The 18,108-nt window shown below is 44.7% G+C and overlaps 1 protein-coding gene across 2 annotated transcripts in view; it reads left to right on the top strand.

The window, feature by feature from the left end:
• CCDC187 (coiled-coil domain containing 187) overlaps positions 1–18,108 on the top strand; it is a 90,530-nt gene that overhangs the window by 8,901 nt on the left and 63,521 nt on the right. For both annotated transcript variants that reach the window (XM_066580508.1, XM_066580507.1), the window contains exons 5-12: positions 1,042–1,652; positions 2,384–2,494; positions 5,641–5,748; positions 10,860–10,985; positions 11,137–11,621; positions 13,355–13,437; positions 14,961–15,487; positions 17,548–17,647. In XM_066580508.1, the coding sequence (XP_066436605.1) occupies positions 1,042–1,652; positions 2,384–2,494; positions 5,641–5,748; positions 10,860–10,985; positions 11,137–11,621; positions 13,355–13,437; positions 14,961–15,487; positions 17,548–17,647 (2,151 nt within the window). The remainder of the gene's footprint in view (positions 1–1,041; positions 1,653–2,383; positions 2,495–5,640; positions 5,749–10,859; positions 10,986–11,136; positions 11,622–13,354; positions 13,438–14,960; positions 15,488–17,547; positions 17,648–18,108) is intronic.

Here is an 18,108-nt window from a genome sequence, read left to right as displayed (position 1 = left end):
CCCGACTGTCATCCTGTGGAAAAAGGACATTAGGTTGGCTTTACACTGGACTACTCTTGCTAGAAATAGTTGCTAACACATAAGAAAGACTGTTGTTTGTGTGTAGAGATGAGCGAGCATGCTCGGTTAAGACAGTTACTCGAGCGAGCATCGCTCTTTTCGAGTAACTGCATACTCGTCCGAGAAAATTCGGGGGGTGGCGGGGGGGAGAGTAAGAGAGATCTCTCTCTCCCCCACCCACCCCCCGCTCCCCCCGCAACCTCCCGCTCACCCCTGCACATAAATATAGTATGTGAGAGCGGTGTTGGAGTGAACACTCGCTATGGTGGTCTCTTGCTTTTTCAACTGAACAGTCAGTGCTACGGCCTCTTGTTCTTCTAGTCTGCAAGGACTTTTTATGTTTGACCCTTGGTTTATCTGCTATTTATGTATTTTCGGGAACCAATGAGCAACTATTTTTAGGTGAGTTGAAATGAAGCGACTAGTGAGCGAATTCTCACTTGTTACCAATTTGGTGGCCGTGTCTATACAGAACAACTATTGCTTATATTCGCTCTATCAAGTGACTTTTCAGACAATAGCTGTCCCATGTAAGCAAATGTGGCACCAACCAGTCGTTGACCTCAATGGTAATGTGTTGTCATTAGTGATGTCACCACTGTCTTGTAGCACCAGCAACAAGTAATCACTTAGTAATTACCAACGACTCATAAGGGAACTTGTCAGAAGATTCATGGCGCCTGAACTTAAGGCAGCAGAAAGATCGTACAAGCTCCCTGATGGGAACGAACAATGTTTTACTCTGAAATTCTGCACCGTTTCATAGCAAAGAGTCTTAAAAAGTTTTGAGCATGGAGAGAAGTGTCAACTGGGTGTCACCTCCACCTTCTTCATGCCCAAGAATTGGCCAAGACTTGCCAACTGGGAGGAAGCTGGAGGGAAAGATGCCCAGCAGACAAGGTCTCTATTTTATCTTGATCTTGTGGCGACTTTTTTGGTGACTTTTATATCTTAGTATTATTTCTTTCTACTTCTATACAGTGAAGCTGATTTTTCATCCAAGATGGACATACCTTTGGATCTCTCAAGTAGAACTAGGCCTTCACCGTTTCTGCAACAAAATAAACCATCCGTGGCTAGTTTTGATGAATACCACTTAGATAATACTCATGAAAATAAATTGGCAAAGTCAAATCAGGAAAATTTCAATAATGGCCGACTCACGGCTTCAAGAGGTTACTCAGAAGAGCATGTAAACCAAGTTCCGAAGACATCTAATCTGGGTCTCCAAACATGCAATACAGGCGATGTAGTGGAAGAGATGGGGATTGACTATCGAGCGGTGACCTATCCATCATCTCCAACCGATATTAGACCTGAAATCAAGGGTAGTTTGCCACGAGAGACCATCACCCCAACACCTTCTCCAATGATTAACCTCTATGAGCAGAAGCTAGAACATCTGAAGAGAAGATCACCCAAATGCAAGCTCGAAAAACTTAAAGAAAGGATCCAGGAGCAAAAAAAGCGCCAGGATCTCTCAAAGAGGAATCCAACCAAATCTGGTCAGAACACAGAAATCCTTCGCAAACCCCCGTTGAAAAGGAAAGTTTGCAAGGTGACCTTTGGTCCACCAGTCACGTGTCACAAAGGTAAGAATGTCCTCACATTTCTGCACACTTGACTGATCTTGCAGTCCAGCAATTTAATTTTCTTTTGGAAGCACTTCATCCTTTTTAATTGTCAAGAACTACAGATCTATAGTCCGGAGCCTCATTGAGATGTTGGAATATTTTGAATGGCCTATATTTCATAGTCTTGTTTGGTTGGAAGGTACATTAGACAAAAGTCCATTTGTCACGGCACACTGGCTCTAGATGAACTGGCAAAGTAAAGAAATGAGAATTGTGTCGGTATTTATTGTATTTTCAAGAAATCAATTCAAACTTTTCAGTTTAACCCCTTCATGGCTTTAAGGCCTTTGCAAAGCTGATAATGCTGTAGATACCAAGGTTCAAAAGAGGGTGCAGATATTAAAAGTAAGAACACTAGGGATTGGTGGTGAAGATTGGGTATATGGGGCAGTTATGTGGGGGCATCCAGAAAGCTCCAATGAAAGGAATTCCAGTCCATCCAAAGGTCCAGAAAAATATTTTAAAAACACTTTGTTTCATAAATATTAAAAGGTGAAAGATGACCTTACTGACATGTTTTTGGCGCTGTGCCCTTAGTCATAGATCTACTTTCTATGTTGCCATTCAGAAGCTCTTGCATTGGGCTACAAGTGAGCCCTCACCTGGTATCCAAAGGGGTAATAATTTTAGACCTATCTACCTTCTATAGAGGACATTCTAGCATATAATGTCTAGGACCTTTTCTTTAGGGTTAAGCGCTGCAGAAGAAAAAACAGCCCCTGTATATAGCAAAGAAGATACTATAAAAAGAGAGAAAGAAAACCTGAAGAAGAAATCCCAGAAAAGCGAAGGAGATACGGGTGAGTGGGACACGATAGATGGCAAACTTTGACACACAGTCATTTGAAATAAATAATGGTTGTCCTGAGTCCTCATGCAAAGGAACATATTATGACGGTCACCCTAAAACTAATTGTTAAGGTTGTGCATCTGTGACCTGTGATTCTACAGGTTTCCTTGTGCACACCTTCACAGGTAGGGGTTCATTGAGCTGGCTGGGTGTGGTATTCTCCACCAGCCAATCCCCCTTGTCTGCTGCAGATAAATACCAGCAAACTCTTGTGAGAGTACCCTGTGTTGAGCCCACGCAGAGCTGGTGGTTGCATGCTTGTCTGTAGTGTGCCTCTCTTCTTCCCTGAAGACAGTCTGGACAACTGCTGTCCCTACCGTCCTTGCGTTCTTGGGTGCGTGCATTGTGTATTGTGTCGTACGGTCACCACAGAGGTGCAGGCGGCCCGCAAGTTTCTCCGTATCTCTTTGACAGGTGTGGTTCCCCAGACATCTGATGTCCTGTGTGTGTGTCAGATGGGTGATGCCTGACACTGTTCTCTATTCCCCTGGTGTGAGGACACTTGGATTGGCTATGGTTGACCATCTGTATGCATGTGATCTCTGCGTGGGAATCCTGTTATGTTGTATGCACAACCATGTATGCTGGTGTGAACAGTGACGTGTGGTATGTCTGTGTAAGTGGCCAGACGTGTGCTTTATGTGTAGTCCTGTTCTGTGTTCAGTGTGTGTGAACAGTGTTGTGTCCTATATGTGTTTTGTCTTACACCAAGGCAAAGATGGCAAATCGGAAGGAGTAAATTAAAGCAGGGGTCCCCAACTCCAGTCCTCTGGGACCACCAACAGGTCATGTTTTCAGGATATCCTATGGTAAGAACACCAGTGGCAATGTCTGAGGCGCCAACAATAATTACATCACCTGTGCAATTCTGAGGAAATCCTGAAAAAATGACCTGTTGCCGGTCCCCGAGGACTGGAGTTGGGGAACACAGAATTAAAGTACACCTGTAAACAGAACCTCTGCGCCTTACACAACTGGCTTAGTCCTCACACCAGGGGAATAGAGAGTCAGCCACCATGCTGACATAGGGAACAGTGTCGGGCATAACCCATCTGACACACACATAGGACATCAAACTTCTGGATGCCGTACCTGCCCAGGGGTATGGAGAAATCTGCAGGTCACCGTACCACACACTACACAATGCACACACCCCAGAACGCAAGTAGGGGAGGGACAGCAGGTGTCCAGACCGTCTTCAGGGAAGAAGAGAGAGACTTCAGACAAGCATGCAAACACCAGCTCTGTGTGGGCTCAACACAGGGTACAACAGTAAAGCACTAAAATGACCAGCAATCTCTCCCAAGAGTTTGCTGGCATTCATCTGAAACAGACAAGGGGGATTGGCTGGTGGAGAATACCACACCCAGCCAGCTCAATGTACCCCTACCTGTGAAGGTGCGCACAAGGAAACCTGTAGAATCACAGGTCCCACACACACAACCTTAACACTAATGCTTCCTACCTTATGCTGGCGCATAACGTCAAAATCGGATGTTGGTGGTATGGCGATAGAATTTGAACTTTGTCATTAATATCTGGTAAATTTTGTTGCATCAGATGGCAACAGTGGAGCCGTCTGACAGAATGGTGTCTTTGGGTATGAAGTGTAAGATTGAATTCCTCCATGTGCAAAAAATTGTCCCCATTGACATTCATCAATGCTTGCCGAACATTTACTGACACCAAAAAGTGGCCTCTAGTACAGTGAGGTGGTGGGTGGCACAATCCACATTCCCAACGGCCATGCAGAGCTGTCACACTATGTGATGAAGAGCGTCCTGATCAGCTTATTAGCACCAATCGGAGGATTACAACTGTTTAAGAAGTTGAATATTGGCTTCAATGCGTTGGGAATAATGATCTGCTGATTTGGGTAGATGAGCTGATCGAGACGCTCTTCTTTCCATGGTGTGACAGCTGTACATGGCCGTGGCTTGTCATTCATGTCGCCAATGTTGAAATGGGATACCCACCTCCTCACTTTACGAACATTCACTGTTTGGTCTCCGTACACATTCAGCAAGTGTCGATGAACGTCAATGAGCACAATTTCGTCTCCATGGATGAATTCAGTTGCACACCTTTGCTTTATATGCGCTTTCATGCCAGACACCATTTTGCCAAACTGCCCTTCTGCTGCCATCTGTCGCACAGCAACAAAGTTTATGGGATATTGGTGTGAAGGTTCAAACTTTATTGTATTATAAGGAAGAATATGGCGGCTCACGGACACATCACTATACAGTGTATGAAGCCTTAGGCTGCTTTCACACGGGCGTCAAAATCGCGCAATTTTATCGCAATGCGACGGCGCTACAAATCGTATGTATGTGAAGCCCTTGCTTTCGATGGGTTCCTTCACATTAGCGATGTTTTGTAGGCTGCTACATTGTGAGAAAAAAAACGCAGCATGCTTTATACAGCCTCGATTTGTGATGTTTTGTAGCCCATGTGTCCCTATCGAGCTTTCCTTTGTGTTGCATTGCATCACATGTAATTGCGGTTTTCGTGCGGTGCGATGTAAGATGTAGTCTTTAGCCAGCGTTTCCTGGTCAGGGGTTTTAAAAACCCCGCCTCCAGAAAGCGCTGGTTTTGATTGGTTCTAGAGAGCTGCGACTCAGCCAATCATTGCAGCGCTTGATGAACCAATCACAGCCATCTGATAGCGCCTTGTTTTTTTTTTTTATTTAATGCAGCTAGGGCTTATTTTCGTGAACTTACATTTTTTTAAGCCCTTCCCTGAAAATCCCTGCAAAACAGCACTACAAAATTGCCATATCACTGCAAGAAATCGTAGCGATATCGCACAGAACACAGCTGTGATATCGCTGTGATTTTCTTGCAGGGATATCGCTGTCGCCTGTGAGAAAGAGGCCTAATACCTGCGTGTCTTGAAAGAAAGTCATGATGGGTTTCTTGAATGGATAATAGTTTTTCTTAAAATACTCTAAGTCTAATGGTGTTACTGTGTATCCTTGTGGAGATTGGCCTAGGGTGTCTAATAGCCCATGCAGTGTTCCCTGGGAAAAGAGTTATGCAAATTAGCTCTCCTTGCAGGAGGAATTGGATCATTACTATGTTTTTTTGTGTCAGCATTTAGATGTTCCAGAGAAAAATCAAAAGTGCTAAAAAGCAAGAGTCCGGTTACAAGAAAACTGTCCTTTAAATCCCCGTCTCCAGAGAGGAAAGGAAAACATTCTGGTGAGTTTAAACTTTGGCGCACTAAAACAGAATATGACGTCATGCTGGTTTTGCATTGCACTGGGTATACACAGTTTGCAGCGCTAGTTTCAAGCAGAAAAATATAAAGAGGTGCAACCATCTGATCCGGTGCCAGGGATTAATAGCAGGCGTGCATGTGCACCTTGTGGGTAGTGAGTCCCACTGATGCCCATTGCCAGCCTGTATATAGCTGCACCACTTAGCATTCAGTACACACTGTGACCTCCTTGGCCGCCCTCCTCGCTCTGCTGAAAAGGTTGTCCAGTGTCAGACACCCACATGGTATTACTGCAACAATTGCCAGCACAGTGAGTATGCACTGTATATGATACATAGACTGCTGCCATAATCCTGAGGGCATAGCTAGGGGGTGGGTGATGGGGCATGTGCCCAGAGTCCTGAGTTCCTGAGGGGGTAAAATGTTGCATTCCCTTGCCTGTTGGGGTGTTTATGTTCAGTGCAAAGATAGCAAATTGAATCTTGATCCAATGTAAGAGAAAGCCTAGCTACTGCATGATGATCCTACATGTTAGGGAAGCACATGCTATATGGCACTTGTATCCAGTCAAAGGGGCAATGTGCAGCTTCTGGGCCCCAGTCTGTAACAGGGCCCCCACCTACCTTGTGCTATTCATAATACAGTGTTCCTGTCACGTCTGGCCTGAGCGCAATGCACACCACGTCCAGGACAAACGCAAATAGAAAATGGGAATTGCGAGCAGACCTCCAACAACGACTGACAAACATGAAAACACTTACTTACGATACCAACACACATAAGCAGATAGAATAACTAAAGTACGTGCGAGGTATTGGTTCATGCTTTGGCCAAGAAAGTTAAGCTCACGAGCCTGCAACAAGGGTCCTCGTTGTCTCAGGAGTCCCTGCTCTAACAAGACAACTTATTCTCAGGGAATCCTATGCGCAAGCCTGGTGCTCATCCCAATAGGGACGGCCCCATTCTGGAACCTAGGGCCTGGCTTGCCATACATTGTAAACAGCATACAAGCAGAACAGGTCACTGTTCACACCAACAGACGAGGGAATCCCACCCAGAACCTCATGTATGCAGCAACACCAGGCAAAACATGCAAGACTCCAAGCACCAGGGTTCTCGGAGGAATGAGCAGGAAGGGCTGGGATTTATGTGCAGCAGACCGGTGGTGATTGGACGACTAGAGCAATACGCAGCCAGCCAGCTCAATCATCCCACATAAGTGTTCTCCTGGAAACCCATAAAACAACAAGTCCCAGGAGCACAACGTGACAGTTCCATTCCAACCTCCCACATTTTATCAATTTGCAGAGCTCAAAGTATGAATGGCCAGAAAATGAAATACAGGAATATGTATTTTTGCATGCACTGATAACCCTCCACATGTGCCCCATTGGCAGCACAAACAATATCCAGTCTGTAGTCCCTTTCTTGCCACGTTCTCTCCAACATGTCCACTGTTACAGTAACAATTGTACCACTGATGCGGGCTCACAAATCTGGGAGATCATTCTCTGTAGTTGTTAGTACACAATTCTTCACTTAAACCCAGAGCAGGAAACCCAACAGAGTTAGATCTGCTGAACGGGAAGGCCACCAAATTGGTCCACCACCTCCAATCTAGTGATCCGGAAAGCTGTCTTTGAGGGAACTCTGAATATACATACTCTGTGTGTGGGACCCCCATCTTGCTGCCCGACGATGTATGGTTGCAGATCCGCTATTTGAGATACAGGAACTATTCCAACCTGTCAAGGTCTATGGGGCCAGTTACTGTACGGTCACTGAAAAAACGGACCTTCATTACACCAGACGTCAATTCTGGGCTATCTCGGACATGTTCTCTGCAGACAGCGGGGTTTTGGTTCCGCACATTCTCAGGTCATGCTGATTGACGTTTCCTGACGGATGAAATGTGCCCTCATGTGAGAACAAAAGGTTTCCAAGAAGGTGACTATGGTGATGCAAACAAGCATTTTGGAAGGAAATTCCAGTCTACACAGATTGTCGTCTGGCTTCAGTTGTCGGGCAGCTTGCACTTTATAAGGACGCACAGAGAGCCACTTATTCAGTACTCGATGGGCTGTTGTGGGCGGTACGTTGAATTGTCTTGATGCTTCGTGAATTTATTTCCCCGGACTTCTCGGAAACTGCGCTCAAATGTCTCCTACTCTCCCATTGGAAATACTTTGATGAGTTCCCCCGGACTGTTTGAGGACCTTTCCAGCCATGGGAAACTTCTCGGACCACACCTTAATTGTGTCTCCATCATATGCCTCTTCTCTGCACACATGTCTGTAATTTCTTTGCACTAAAATGATTGTTTTTGTTTCGGTATACCACACTACTGTTTGTGCACGCTGTTGGGGAGTCGCCATTTTGCTTCAGGCTAGTGTGGAGCAGTGTACTAAGCGAGAACTTCAAAATCAGACAACATTTGAGACAAAAGGCCTCATCTATGAAAACTATATAGCAGCAAGGAAAATCAAGATGGTAGTCACGGTGGCTCTGTTGCTCCTTCTGGCAAGGTGGCCTGGACGTGTACTACACAGTGGCAAAATTTGGCAGTTTGTACTGCATGCTGCCCGCTGGGTCGGGCAGGGTAAGATGATAACCTAGGGGGTGCTACCCGTGGAGTCGAGTAGGGGAAGATGTTGTTTTGTCATGACGCCAGTCCGTGTATGGGTATGGACCCGTTCCAAACAAAATAATAAATATAAAAAAGTGGAGAAGTATACAAAAATGGGGGTTCAACCTCTGTCCTGCCTGGTGTGCTTAGTGTGGTACCTCAGTGCAGATGTTAACGATGGAATAGATGGTGGGAAGTAACTCCAGGAGTCGGGTTTGTACAGTGAACCAAAACCGTTTTATTCTTCAAGAGCCGATCAGAGCTAAACTTGACTCATTGCATACAGTTCACATTGAAAGACTTTAGTAGAAACGGTTAGAGCTACAGGCAATAATTACTTCTCCAGATCCTCGGGGACTTGATACAGGATAATAAATTTATCCTCGGTGCGTTGCATTTTAGCTCTGCTCCTTGGCTAGGCCTGACTCTGACTGACTTGCTTTGCTTTCTGCTTGGTGCCTAGGAATGGCTGACTTAGATCTCCTTCTACTCTCCTCTCTCTCTTTTGTTACTAAAATGTTTTTGCTCTTGAGTACTCACACTTTAGATGTTCTACTTCCCACCACACTGGCTTTCTTCTTGTTCCTCCCCGGTTCTTTCTCAGGCTTCCCTGGACTAGACTTCTGGGTCAGACTACTTAACTCTGCCCATTCTCTACCTTTTATACTGCCAAGCTAGCGCAACCTGTGATCTATACTACCAATCCCAGGCCCTCTATTCCTGCTAAGCCTGGCTAAACACTCCCTTGACTGTCGCTAGGTGACCTATACACACCATGGGCTGGAGAATATTGCCAGTACACCCATTACAGTGGAGGAATATGAACAATAACGTCATAACTTTTCACACTTATTAAACATAACATTAGGACCTGATTGTAAGGCTATAGTCGGCACAGAAAGTGCTGGAGTACCAAACTCTGGGTACTACAATTACAGCCATCATTCCTCATAATGTTATCATACTGACTGATTGAAATGTGGGAAGTTTGAGAAGCACACCCTGTACGTTTCTGTCTTTCTAAGGGACTTTTGTGCTCCCCCTTGCACCAGTGCAAGGATGTAACTGCTATGTTTGCACCCCTTATAGTCCCTATACTGCTCCTCCTGTCCTCGCATCCAGTTTAGGACAAGAGAAGGGGTTAAGTCATGGCTTTGTAATGCAGGTGATGGAGCGATGGAGCGATACCAGAAGATTTCCGGTATAGAAATCGCCTTTGGGTTCAGCCTGTTAATGGTCAGCCGTAGCAAACACTTTATATTAGGGGGGCAGTTTTCACTGTAAGGACCAGTAATGCGTGGCCAGAACAGAATTAGCATAATGAGGGAGGGTGCTGGTGTTTAAAATGCATGAAATATTAAATTTAGGAATTTAATGGATTTGAAAAATGGTTTTGCGTCCCTCTGAGACTGGCCCCTAAGATCACCGTCTGATAACGCATTTGTCATTGCAACTGTGAGTGTCAAGGACTCCTTTTTGGTCATTAGTTTCTGTCAGTGGTGATGCCGGGACAGAGCCGCCGATAAGATAAATTGAAGTTCAAAGGTCAGCGTCACCATCCTACCCAACTTGATAAATTGGAGTCGAAAATTTGCTGCAGTTAACGAAAAATTAATTTGCGCTTTGGCCACAAAGTAACACTAAACAGAAGAAAGCGAGGGATGACGTAGGAGCGTTCCGGCGGAGAGCTGCAGCTGGGGCTGTGCATCTGGGGGATTCATTCACGTTTATGTAGAGAAGCAAAAATACTAATAAAACTTTTAATAGTTGATCAGGTTATTAAAACTTTTGATGATAAAGACTATTTTGGTCCTAAGGACGCGACTATTTTTGGGGATTTTAATCTCCACTTTTCAAAAACCATAAGTTTTTTTTATTTTTCTATCAACATGGCTGCATAGAGGTTTGTTTTTTGCATTTTTAAAAATTTTTTTTACAGGGCGTTGTTTTTGTTTTTGTTTTACAGCTTTTATCATGTAGCATAAATGATGTGATAATTTTTTTTTTCTGCAGGTTGGTATGATTATATAAAAAACCCTTTTTTGGGAAAAAAATGTTATTGTTCTTGCTGCATTCAGAGTCCCATTACCTTTTTTTATTTTTCCTTCGACAGAGCTCTGTGAGGGCTTATTCTTTGCGTGACCGGCTGTAGTGTTTATGGGTACCATTTTGGGGTACATATGACTTTCTTGATCTCTTTTATGGCTTGTTTTTGTGAGATGAAATGAGCAAATAAATTCTGTGCAAAAAAGTGGAATTTTTGTTGCTATTTATTTATTTTTTTTGAGCCTGTGATGCTATTGTTGCATTGATAATACATTGCAATACTTTTGTAGTGCGATACATTATCACTAATCATAGCAATCTGTTAGGTTGTGCTCTTGGGACCTGTAGTTCTATGATTTTGCTTGTCTTGGCGTCTTCAAACGTGACTCTTCTTTGCATGAACATTCTCTGTATATTCAGATCTTTATGGACCTTCAGCCTGGAGAGAAGGTCAGAGACGTATCCAGCAAATATTAGGGCCATCACCGGTCACATTGATGAGACATCATTCACCAAAGTCAGATGACCTACATGCATTACCAAAAGGTATCGACCACTCTATCTGTATCATACTGCTGTGCTATCTATCTATCTATCTATCTATCTATCTATCTATCTATCTATCTATCTATCTATCTATCTATCTATCTATCTATCTATCTATCCATCTATCTATCTATCTATCTCTGTTTTGCAGGAAGCTGTAGGAGATGCCAGAAAATGGGTTCACCAGACAGTCTTATATGCAAGCAACAGCCCAATATTCATGAATTAATGAAACGAAGACTAGATGGTGCCCAGGTCATATCAGAGAGCAGTGCTGAAGAGCATCGGTCAAGACCTTCATGTAAAGATAGAGAGAAAGCAAGGGAAAGGAGTAGATCAAAGAGTTTGTCTCCAAAAAGACCCCATGCAATGTACAACCACATGGAAGAGAGGGTTCAATGCAAAAGCAGCAAAAAGCGAAGTTGCAGTGTAGAACAAATCAGAGACTTCATGAAGAAGAAAGCTATAGAGAGACAAAAGATGGAGCAGGAGAATCAGATGAAGATGAAGAAAGCTCTGCAGACGAGGAAGGAACAATTAGATAACGTGCTTAAGAAGCAGAAAGAAGCATTTCCACCAAGGAGAGAAGCCATAAGCACGACTGTGTCCTGGAAGAAGACTCAGATAAAACCGTATGTAAGTAATGGAGCCACTTGCAGTGGTCTGCAACCTGCCTCCCCCCCCCCCCCCCCAACCCCCAGCATGTCTTGTCGGGGCACGTCAATAGGAGAATAGACACATCTGCAACTTTAGAATAATGTATAAATCATAGAATGGTAGAGTTGGAAGCGTCCTCCATCGGGTCCAACCCCCTGCAAGATCGCTAAAACATCCCAGACAGATGTCTATCCAGACTCTGAAGACCCCCGTTGAAGGAGAATTCACCACCTCCTGTGGCAACCTGTTCCACTCATTGATCACCCTCACTGTCTAATATCTAATCTGTGTCTGCTCCCTTTCAGTTTCATCCCAGAAGCAATTGGATGAAACTGAAAGGGAGTAGACACAGATTAGATATTAGACATTGATGGTGATCAATGAGTGGAACAGGTTGCCATGGGAGGTGGTGAGTCCTCCTCCAATAGAAGTCACAGTATTCCAGATGAGGTCTGACTAAGGAAGAGTAGAGGGGGATAATTACCTCATGTGATCTAGACTCTATGCTTCTCTTAATACATCCCAGAATTGTATTTGCCTTTTTTGCTGCAGCATCACATCGTTGACTCATGTTCAGTCTTTATATTTCAGTTCTTCACCACTTCCAAGATTTATTTTCTGCTTGCTCTAAGTGCATTCATTCTTGTTTATATTCAGACAAGCCTGTAGAAACCTAAGGCCCAATATCCACTTGCATCTTTGACTTGCGTGTCACCCGCGTGGGAGATCCCGTAAATCAAAGTCGGCCATAGGGATGCATTAGTATCCGCAAACAATATAAAAGCATGAGGATGCCATTTACTCCCGGCATGCAGATCGCACGAGAAAATCGCAGCATGCTTCATTTTGGCCGCGGATTCCGCGGGACGGCTTCCATTGAAGTCAATGGAAGCCGTCATATCTGCGGTACACCCACAGCTATCATTGTGGCTGTGCCGCGAGACAGCAGGACATAAAAAAAAAATGCACTACCCATGTGTCCAGCACGTCCGGACGCATCCGCCATGCTAAAGAAAGAAGATCCGGCCGGCACAGACGGGATCCGCGCTGGAGCCAGAGAGGTAAGAAAACCTTTTTTTCTCCCCATGGCCACGGGCACGCAGAAATTCCGCTGTGGGATGCAGCAGTGCAATCCGTGCGTGCAAGTGGACATTGAACCTAATGCTTCTCACAGCTGAAGGTTTGCTTCAATTGTATCCTACACTTCTATGCAAGCTAAATGAATCGGCAGCTCAAATCTCTGCCCGGATATTATACTACAATTAGAGATGAGCGAGCGTACTCGGTTTGGATGTTTTTGCACTCGAGCACTGCTTTTTCCGAGTAACTGACTACTCGGACGAAAAGATTCGGGGGGCGCCGGGGGTGAGCTGGAGGTTGAGAGGGGAGTGGGGGGGAGAGAGCTCCCCCCTGTTCCCCACTGCTACCCCTCGCTCCACCACGCCGCCCCCCAAATCTTTTTGGCCGAGTAGTCAGTTACTCGGAAAAAGCGGTGCTCGAGTGCAAAAACTCCCGAACCAAGTACGCTCGCTCATCTCTAACTACAATGTATTTGTCTGGAGTCTCAGCTGATGAGCTTCAAGCAAAGATGTTGTAATCTTCAGGGTCTGAAATACAAAGCACACTTAATTCTTCGTTATCCAGTAATTAAGCTTTATGTACTTTATACAAGACTCTTTATTTTAGCTACTAACAGTGTTTTTGGCCTGCAGGATAGGAGAAATGAAGGGAGAAATCTCTCGGAATGGCTTCATGTAACGTCCAGTGACTTACTGAGAGAAGACGATGCAGCAAGGTAACTTTACTCACTGAAGGGGCTTAAACAGGTGGCATGCTTTAGTCCCATTATACAGCCTTGAATATCACTCCTTTGGCCCTAATGACATGAGATACTCTCCCTGGCATACTTTCTACTAACGACTGATACGCTTCAACTGGTATTTCCCTCCATTTGTCCTGTAAATGTCTGGAGACTTCTCTCAAGGAAGAGGGACGCAGTTCATATTTCCTGACCCAACATTCTAGTTCGTCCCAGAGACATTCAGTAAGGTTCAGGTCGGGGCTCTGTGCAGCCGGTCCAATCGGGAAACATCCATATGCTCAACCCAACATAAAACAGCGTTGACTTTATGACGAGGCACGTTGTCTTATTGGAAGTATGGCCGACCATTCCCAGAGTATTACCACATTGTTGGCAGCACATTATTGTCTAGAACAGCGTTTCACAACTCCAGTCCTCAGGGACCACCAACAGGTCATGTTTTCAGGATCTCCTATAGTAAGAACACCTGTGGCAATGTCTGAGGAACTGAGAATAATTACATTACACCTGTGCAATACTGAGGAAATCCTGAAAACATGACCTGTTGGGGTCCCTGAGGACTGGAGTTGGGGAAAACTGGTCTAGAATGACAAGGTCCACCTCTGCCCTCATGATTCTTGTCACTACAACCAGTGGACCAAAACCATGCCACATAAATCATTCACAGACCTTAATGGAACCTCCGCCATACTTAACTGTTTGCACCACACACTTGGGCAGAAGGCATCCCCCAGGTACCTCCATCCAATTTGAAGATGGAACAGCGTGATTCTCTTCTCCCTAGAATGCTTTACCATTGCTCAACTGTCCAATGACAACGCTGCTTGCACCATTGTAGATGTGCCAATATATCTTCTTTGAGAGAATTCACCTGGCGTTTGCAGGATGAATGGAGGGAAATACCAGCTGAAGTACATCAGACGTTAGTAGGAAATATGCCACAGAGATTATCTGATGTCATTAAGGCTAAAGGAGCCCCACTAAGTATTACCATATGGAAATAAATACTACGTCTGATTCTTGCTCATTTTTGGTAGGATAGTGTATATCCACCCTAGAATCATCATCCAATTAAATCCTATCTGTGATGTTACTGCAAAATGATAGCCCTCTTCTTTATGGGATTTTTGCACTTTAATGCTAATTCCTGTTCCATGGCACATTCTCACGTGCCAGTTATGTCCATATGTTTTATAGCAAAAACAGGTACGTATTCTGTCAGGGGACTCTTCCTGGGTCACTCTCACACGTTAGAAATGGCGTGCTAAAATGCTCATCTGAGAAGCCCCATTGAAATCAATGGAGGCTCAGCACAGCAGTTTAAAGGGCGTTTCTAACGCTCGCTAAAACGCTGTAAAAAACTTTTATCTGTACCCATTTCTGTCAAGTGATCTATGGGCTTAGTAGGAAACCATTAAATGCTTGTCTGTAGAGTCTTGTGTACATGATATACTTGTTGATGTGTATTTTTGTATCATTTCCTATAATTATAACAGTGGAAGTCATAAAAAACAGAAGACAAGGATTCTACCAAAGGATGGACATTCCAGTCTACTCCGACTACAAGACTTGGTTCCTGTTCCCACCGTGAGCCAAGACATCCAAGTCAAGGACTCTAACTTCTCGAAAGGGCTGAATGATAATGATTTACCCTCACACAAAACTGCTGATGTCTCCTCACAATGTAGAACCCACCAGGAGCGACTACATGCCATATGGACCACAGCTAAGGACCTGGGCAGGAGGGTTGAGCAGGAGTGTAGCAAGCTTGGTTCTCCAAAACTTAGTCAATGCTCGGGGACAAGTGTGTCCTCACCTCCACCTTCACAAATGATGTCCACTCCTGGTAAATATCCAGTTGTGGTTGAGCCCATTGCTGGTCAAGATGATAAAAACTTCCAAGAATATACAAGGAAGCCTCCAGAGGATAAGGAGCACAACTTACCGACCTCAGCAGATATTGGTTTGTACTGGACTCCAGGCAGTCCAAAGGTCTCAACTGGGCCTCTGAAGAAGAAGAAAGGTATTTAATGCCATTGTTACGTTTGTGCCTCTAGGTAAATTACATATTAGTACCCTTTGGGACGGTTTTAGTTTACCTGCTGATAGGATCCTGTGGCCCCCCCTATTGGTACAGTCCTGCCTGTTACGCTCCCTAAGGAATTCAATGGAGGTTTATGGGAGTGACAAAAGGAGAAGGCCAGCAGCTCTTGGCTGTTTTCGCAACCCTCAGAAACTTCAATGTAGAGACACACGCACAAGAGTTACCACCTTTGCATTGACTTTTGTGAACTGGCAAATGGGACCCTTGTTTTTTTTTTATAGGGTTTGATCCCAAGGTGAAACCCACACCTCTCAGAAAAGCTACCAGGAACAGCTGCTGGAAGTCGTAGAGACGTCTATTGACTTCTATGAGTCTGTCTTCAGCTACCGAAAACAGCCAAAGAGTAACGAACACAGCCGAAGGGGCACAGTGCTTGGATTAAGACTGCAGCCCTTTCATTTCAGCGATCAGTGAGGGTCTCAGTACCCAAATTCCCGAGGATGAAAACTTTTGACATGTCCTTTGACACGTCAAAAGTTTTATGAAAATGCTGTTAGTCTTTGAGGTGGACAATAGTAGAAGATCCAATTTATAATAACTTACTAAAATAAGCCATAAGTAGTATGGTGCGTTATACCTTCATTCATAATAGTAACAACTGGACCACATTGAAGGTCCGCCTACTGGTGCAGGTCTGGGATTAGCTATACCAACACCTAGCAGCTGTCCCCACTAATGCTACAGTTTCTGCAGTGTTGCAAATCTGAAAGTGTGGAAATGGACTCCCCTTATGTGCCAGTATTGGAAGTCGGAGGTTGGTGGGGGTAAGGAGGGGGGGGGGGGGTATTTAGCATCAATTGGTCACCTTTGATTTGGAAAACTGTCATTTGTATGTATGTTTGTTATAGTCACAGAGACTTAACGGTATGGGGTGCTATTAGGGGACGTGACTGGAAGCCGGGTGTTGTCCTATGTGTGAGCTCTCCCTTACAAGTCTCTGGGATAGTACTTACATTGGACTCTGAAAAGAGTCGGACTTTCATGTTGCGCGCTGACTTCAACAGGTGACAGCTCTGGATGTGAAAGCCTAAAAACACATCAGCTGCCACGTCCCATAACGGCACCATAACTTAGCTTATGGTGTTATGGGGATGTGGCAGGGTCCCGTTAAGCTACTGACATACATTAGGTATAAGTAAGTTGCCAATTGAACAGCCATTGAATAAATGATCTTTGGGTCAACATTAGAGATGAGTGAGTATACTCGCTAAGGCACATTACTCAAGCGAGTAGTGCCTTAGCCGAGTATCTCCCCGCTCGTCTCTAAAGATTCGGGGGCCGGCGGGGGGCGGCGGGGGAGAGCGGGGAGGAACGGATGGGAGATCTCTTTCTCACTCTCTCCCCCCCGCCGCAACTCACCTGTCACCCGCGCCGGCCCCCGAATCTTTAGAGACGAGCGGGGAGATACTCGGCTAAGGCACTACTTGCTCGAGTAATGTGCCTTAGCGAGTATACTCGCTCATCTCTAGTCAACATTCATTTTGTAGATGCAGCCATACACATTTTAGTCCAAATTGGCCGTACGTTTAATGACACCGGGCGACAGGCGAAGAGCTTTCTGGGAACATTCTTTCATTTGTGCATGAAAGCTCTTTTCATCCGACTATCTGATGAAAATATCGCCACTTCTTTCCATACAATGATAATCTGTCATCGGGCGGCGGAAACAATCGTTTGCTGTTAAATTTCACCCAATGAACAATTATTTTGGTTGAAATCGTCCGTTTTCATCAGCTTTAGTCTAATGTGTATGGCCACCATAATCCCTGTTTGGTCAGCTCCATTCTTGTATATGCAACCGCGTCTAATGCTGCAGCATTCAAATGAGTGTAACGGAACAGCGATACCAGACACGGCTCATAGACAAAAGCGCTGCTGTCCAGTAAAAACGTTTTCTTTACCAATCTTGTACGACCCCTAGTTTTCTCATTAGCCTAATAATTGTAACTCTGTCATTAATATTTCATTGTTGCTCCAAGAATTCACAGAAGGGACATTTCAAACCAAAACGCTCCATACAAACGTTCACAATGAAAAGGCACAGAAGAGTGGTTGTGTCCGTCGATCTGCCAGCACAAGGTGAGTAACTTTTCAGAAACTTTTACACTTCGCGTTTCGAGCAATAGCTCTTCTTCATGGCATGTTCTATACACTAAGAGTTATAGCTTGAAACGCGTAGGAATTTTAGTTCAATAAGTTTTTTATTGAGGCGAAGAGGCAAGCAATAAATCAAACAAGAGGAGCATTTCAAACATTAGTATAATTGAACATATACATACTTTATGCTGTGCCCACTTTCCCACTCCACTACCTCGCCACCATGGAGTCTGTTGCTGGCCCGCCTCCGCCCAGCATTTTCTTTTACTGACGAGATTCTATCCCACCTCAAGGTAGGGGTCCAGGAGGTGGTAAGAAGGTGAATAAGAGAAAAAGCGAAAGAAGAATTAACCAAGGGTAGTGCTCTGAAGAGCTCATAGGGGGGTTAGGAGGGGGTGGGAATAGGGATAGGGTTGAGTGATTCGGGAAAGAAATGATGCCAA

This window comes from Eleutherodactylus coqui, chromosome 10, assembly GCF_035609145.1.
Source record: "Eleutherodactylus coqui strain aEleCoq1 chromosome 10, aEleCoq1.hap1, whole genome shotgun sequence".
NCBI lineage: Eukaryota > Metazoa > Chordata > Amphibia > Anura > Eleutherodactylidae > Eleutherodactylus > Eleutherodactylus coqui.
The sequence above is the reverse complement of the archived record's forward strand: the minus strand, read 5'-3'. Positions and strand labels throughout refer to the sequence as shown.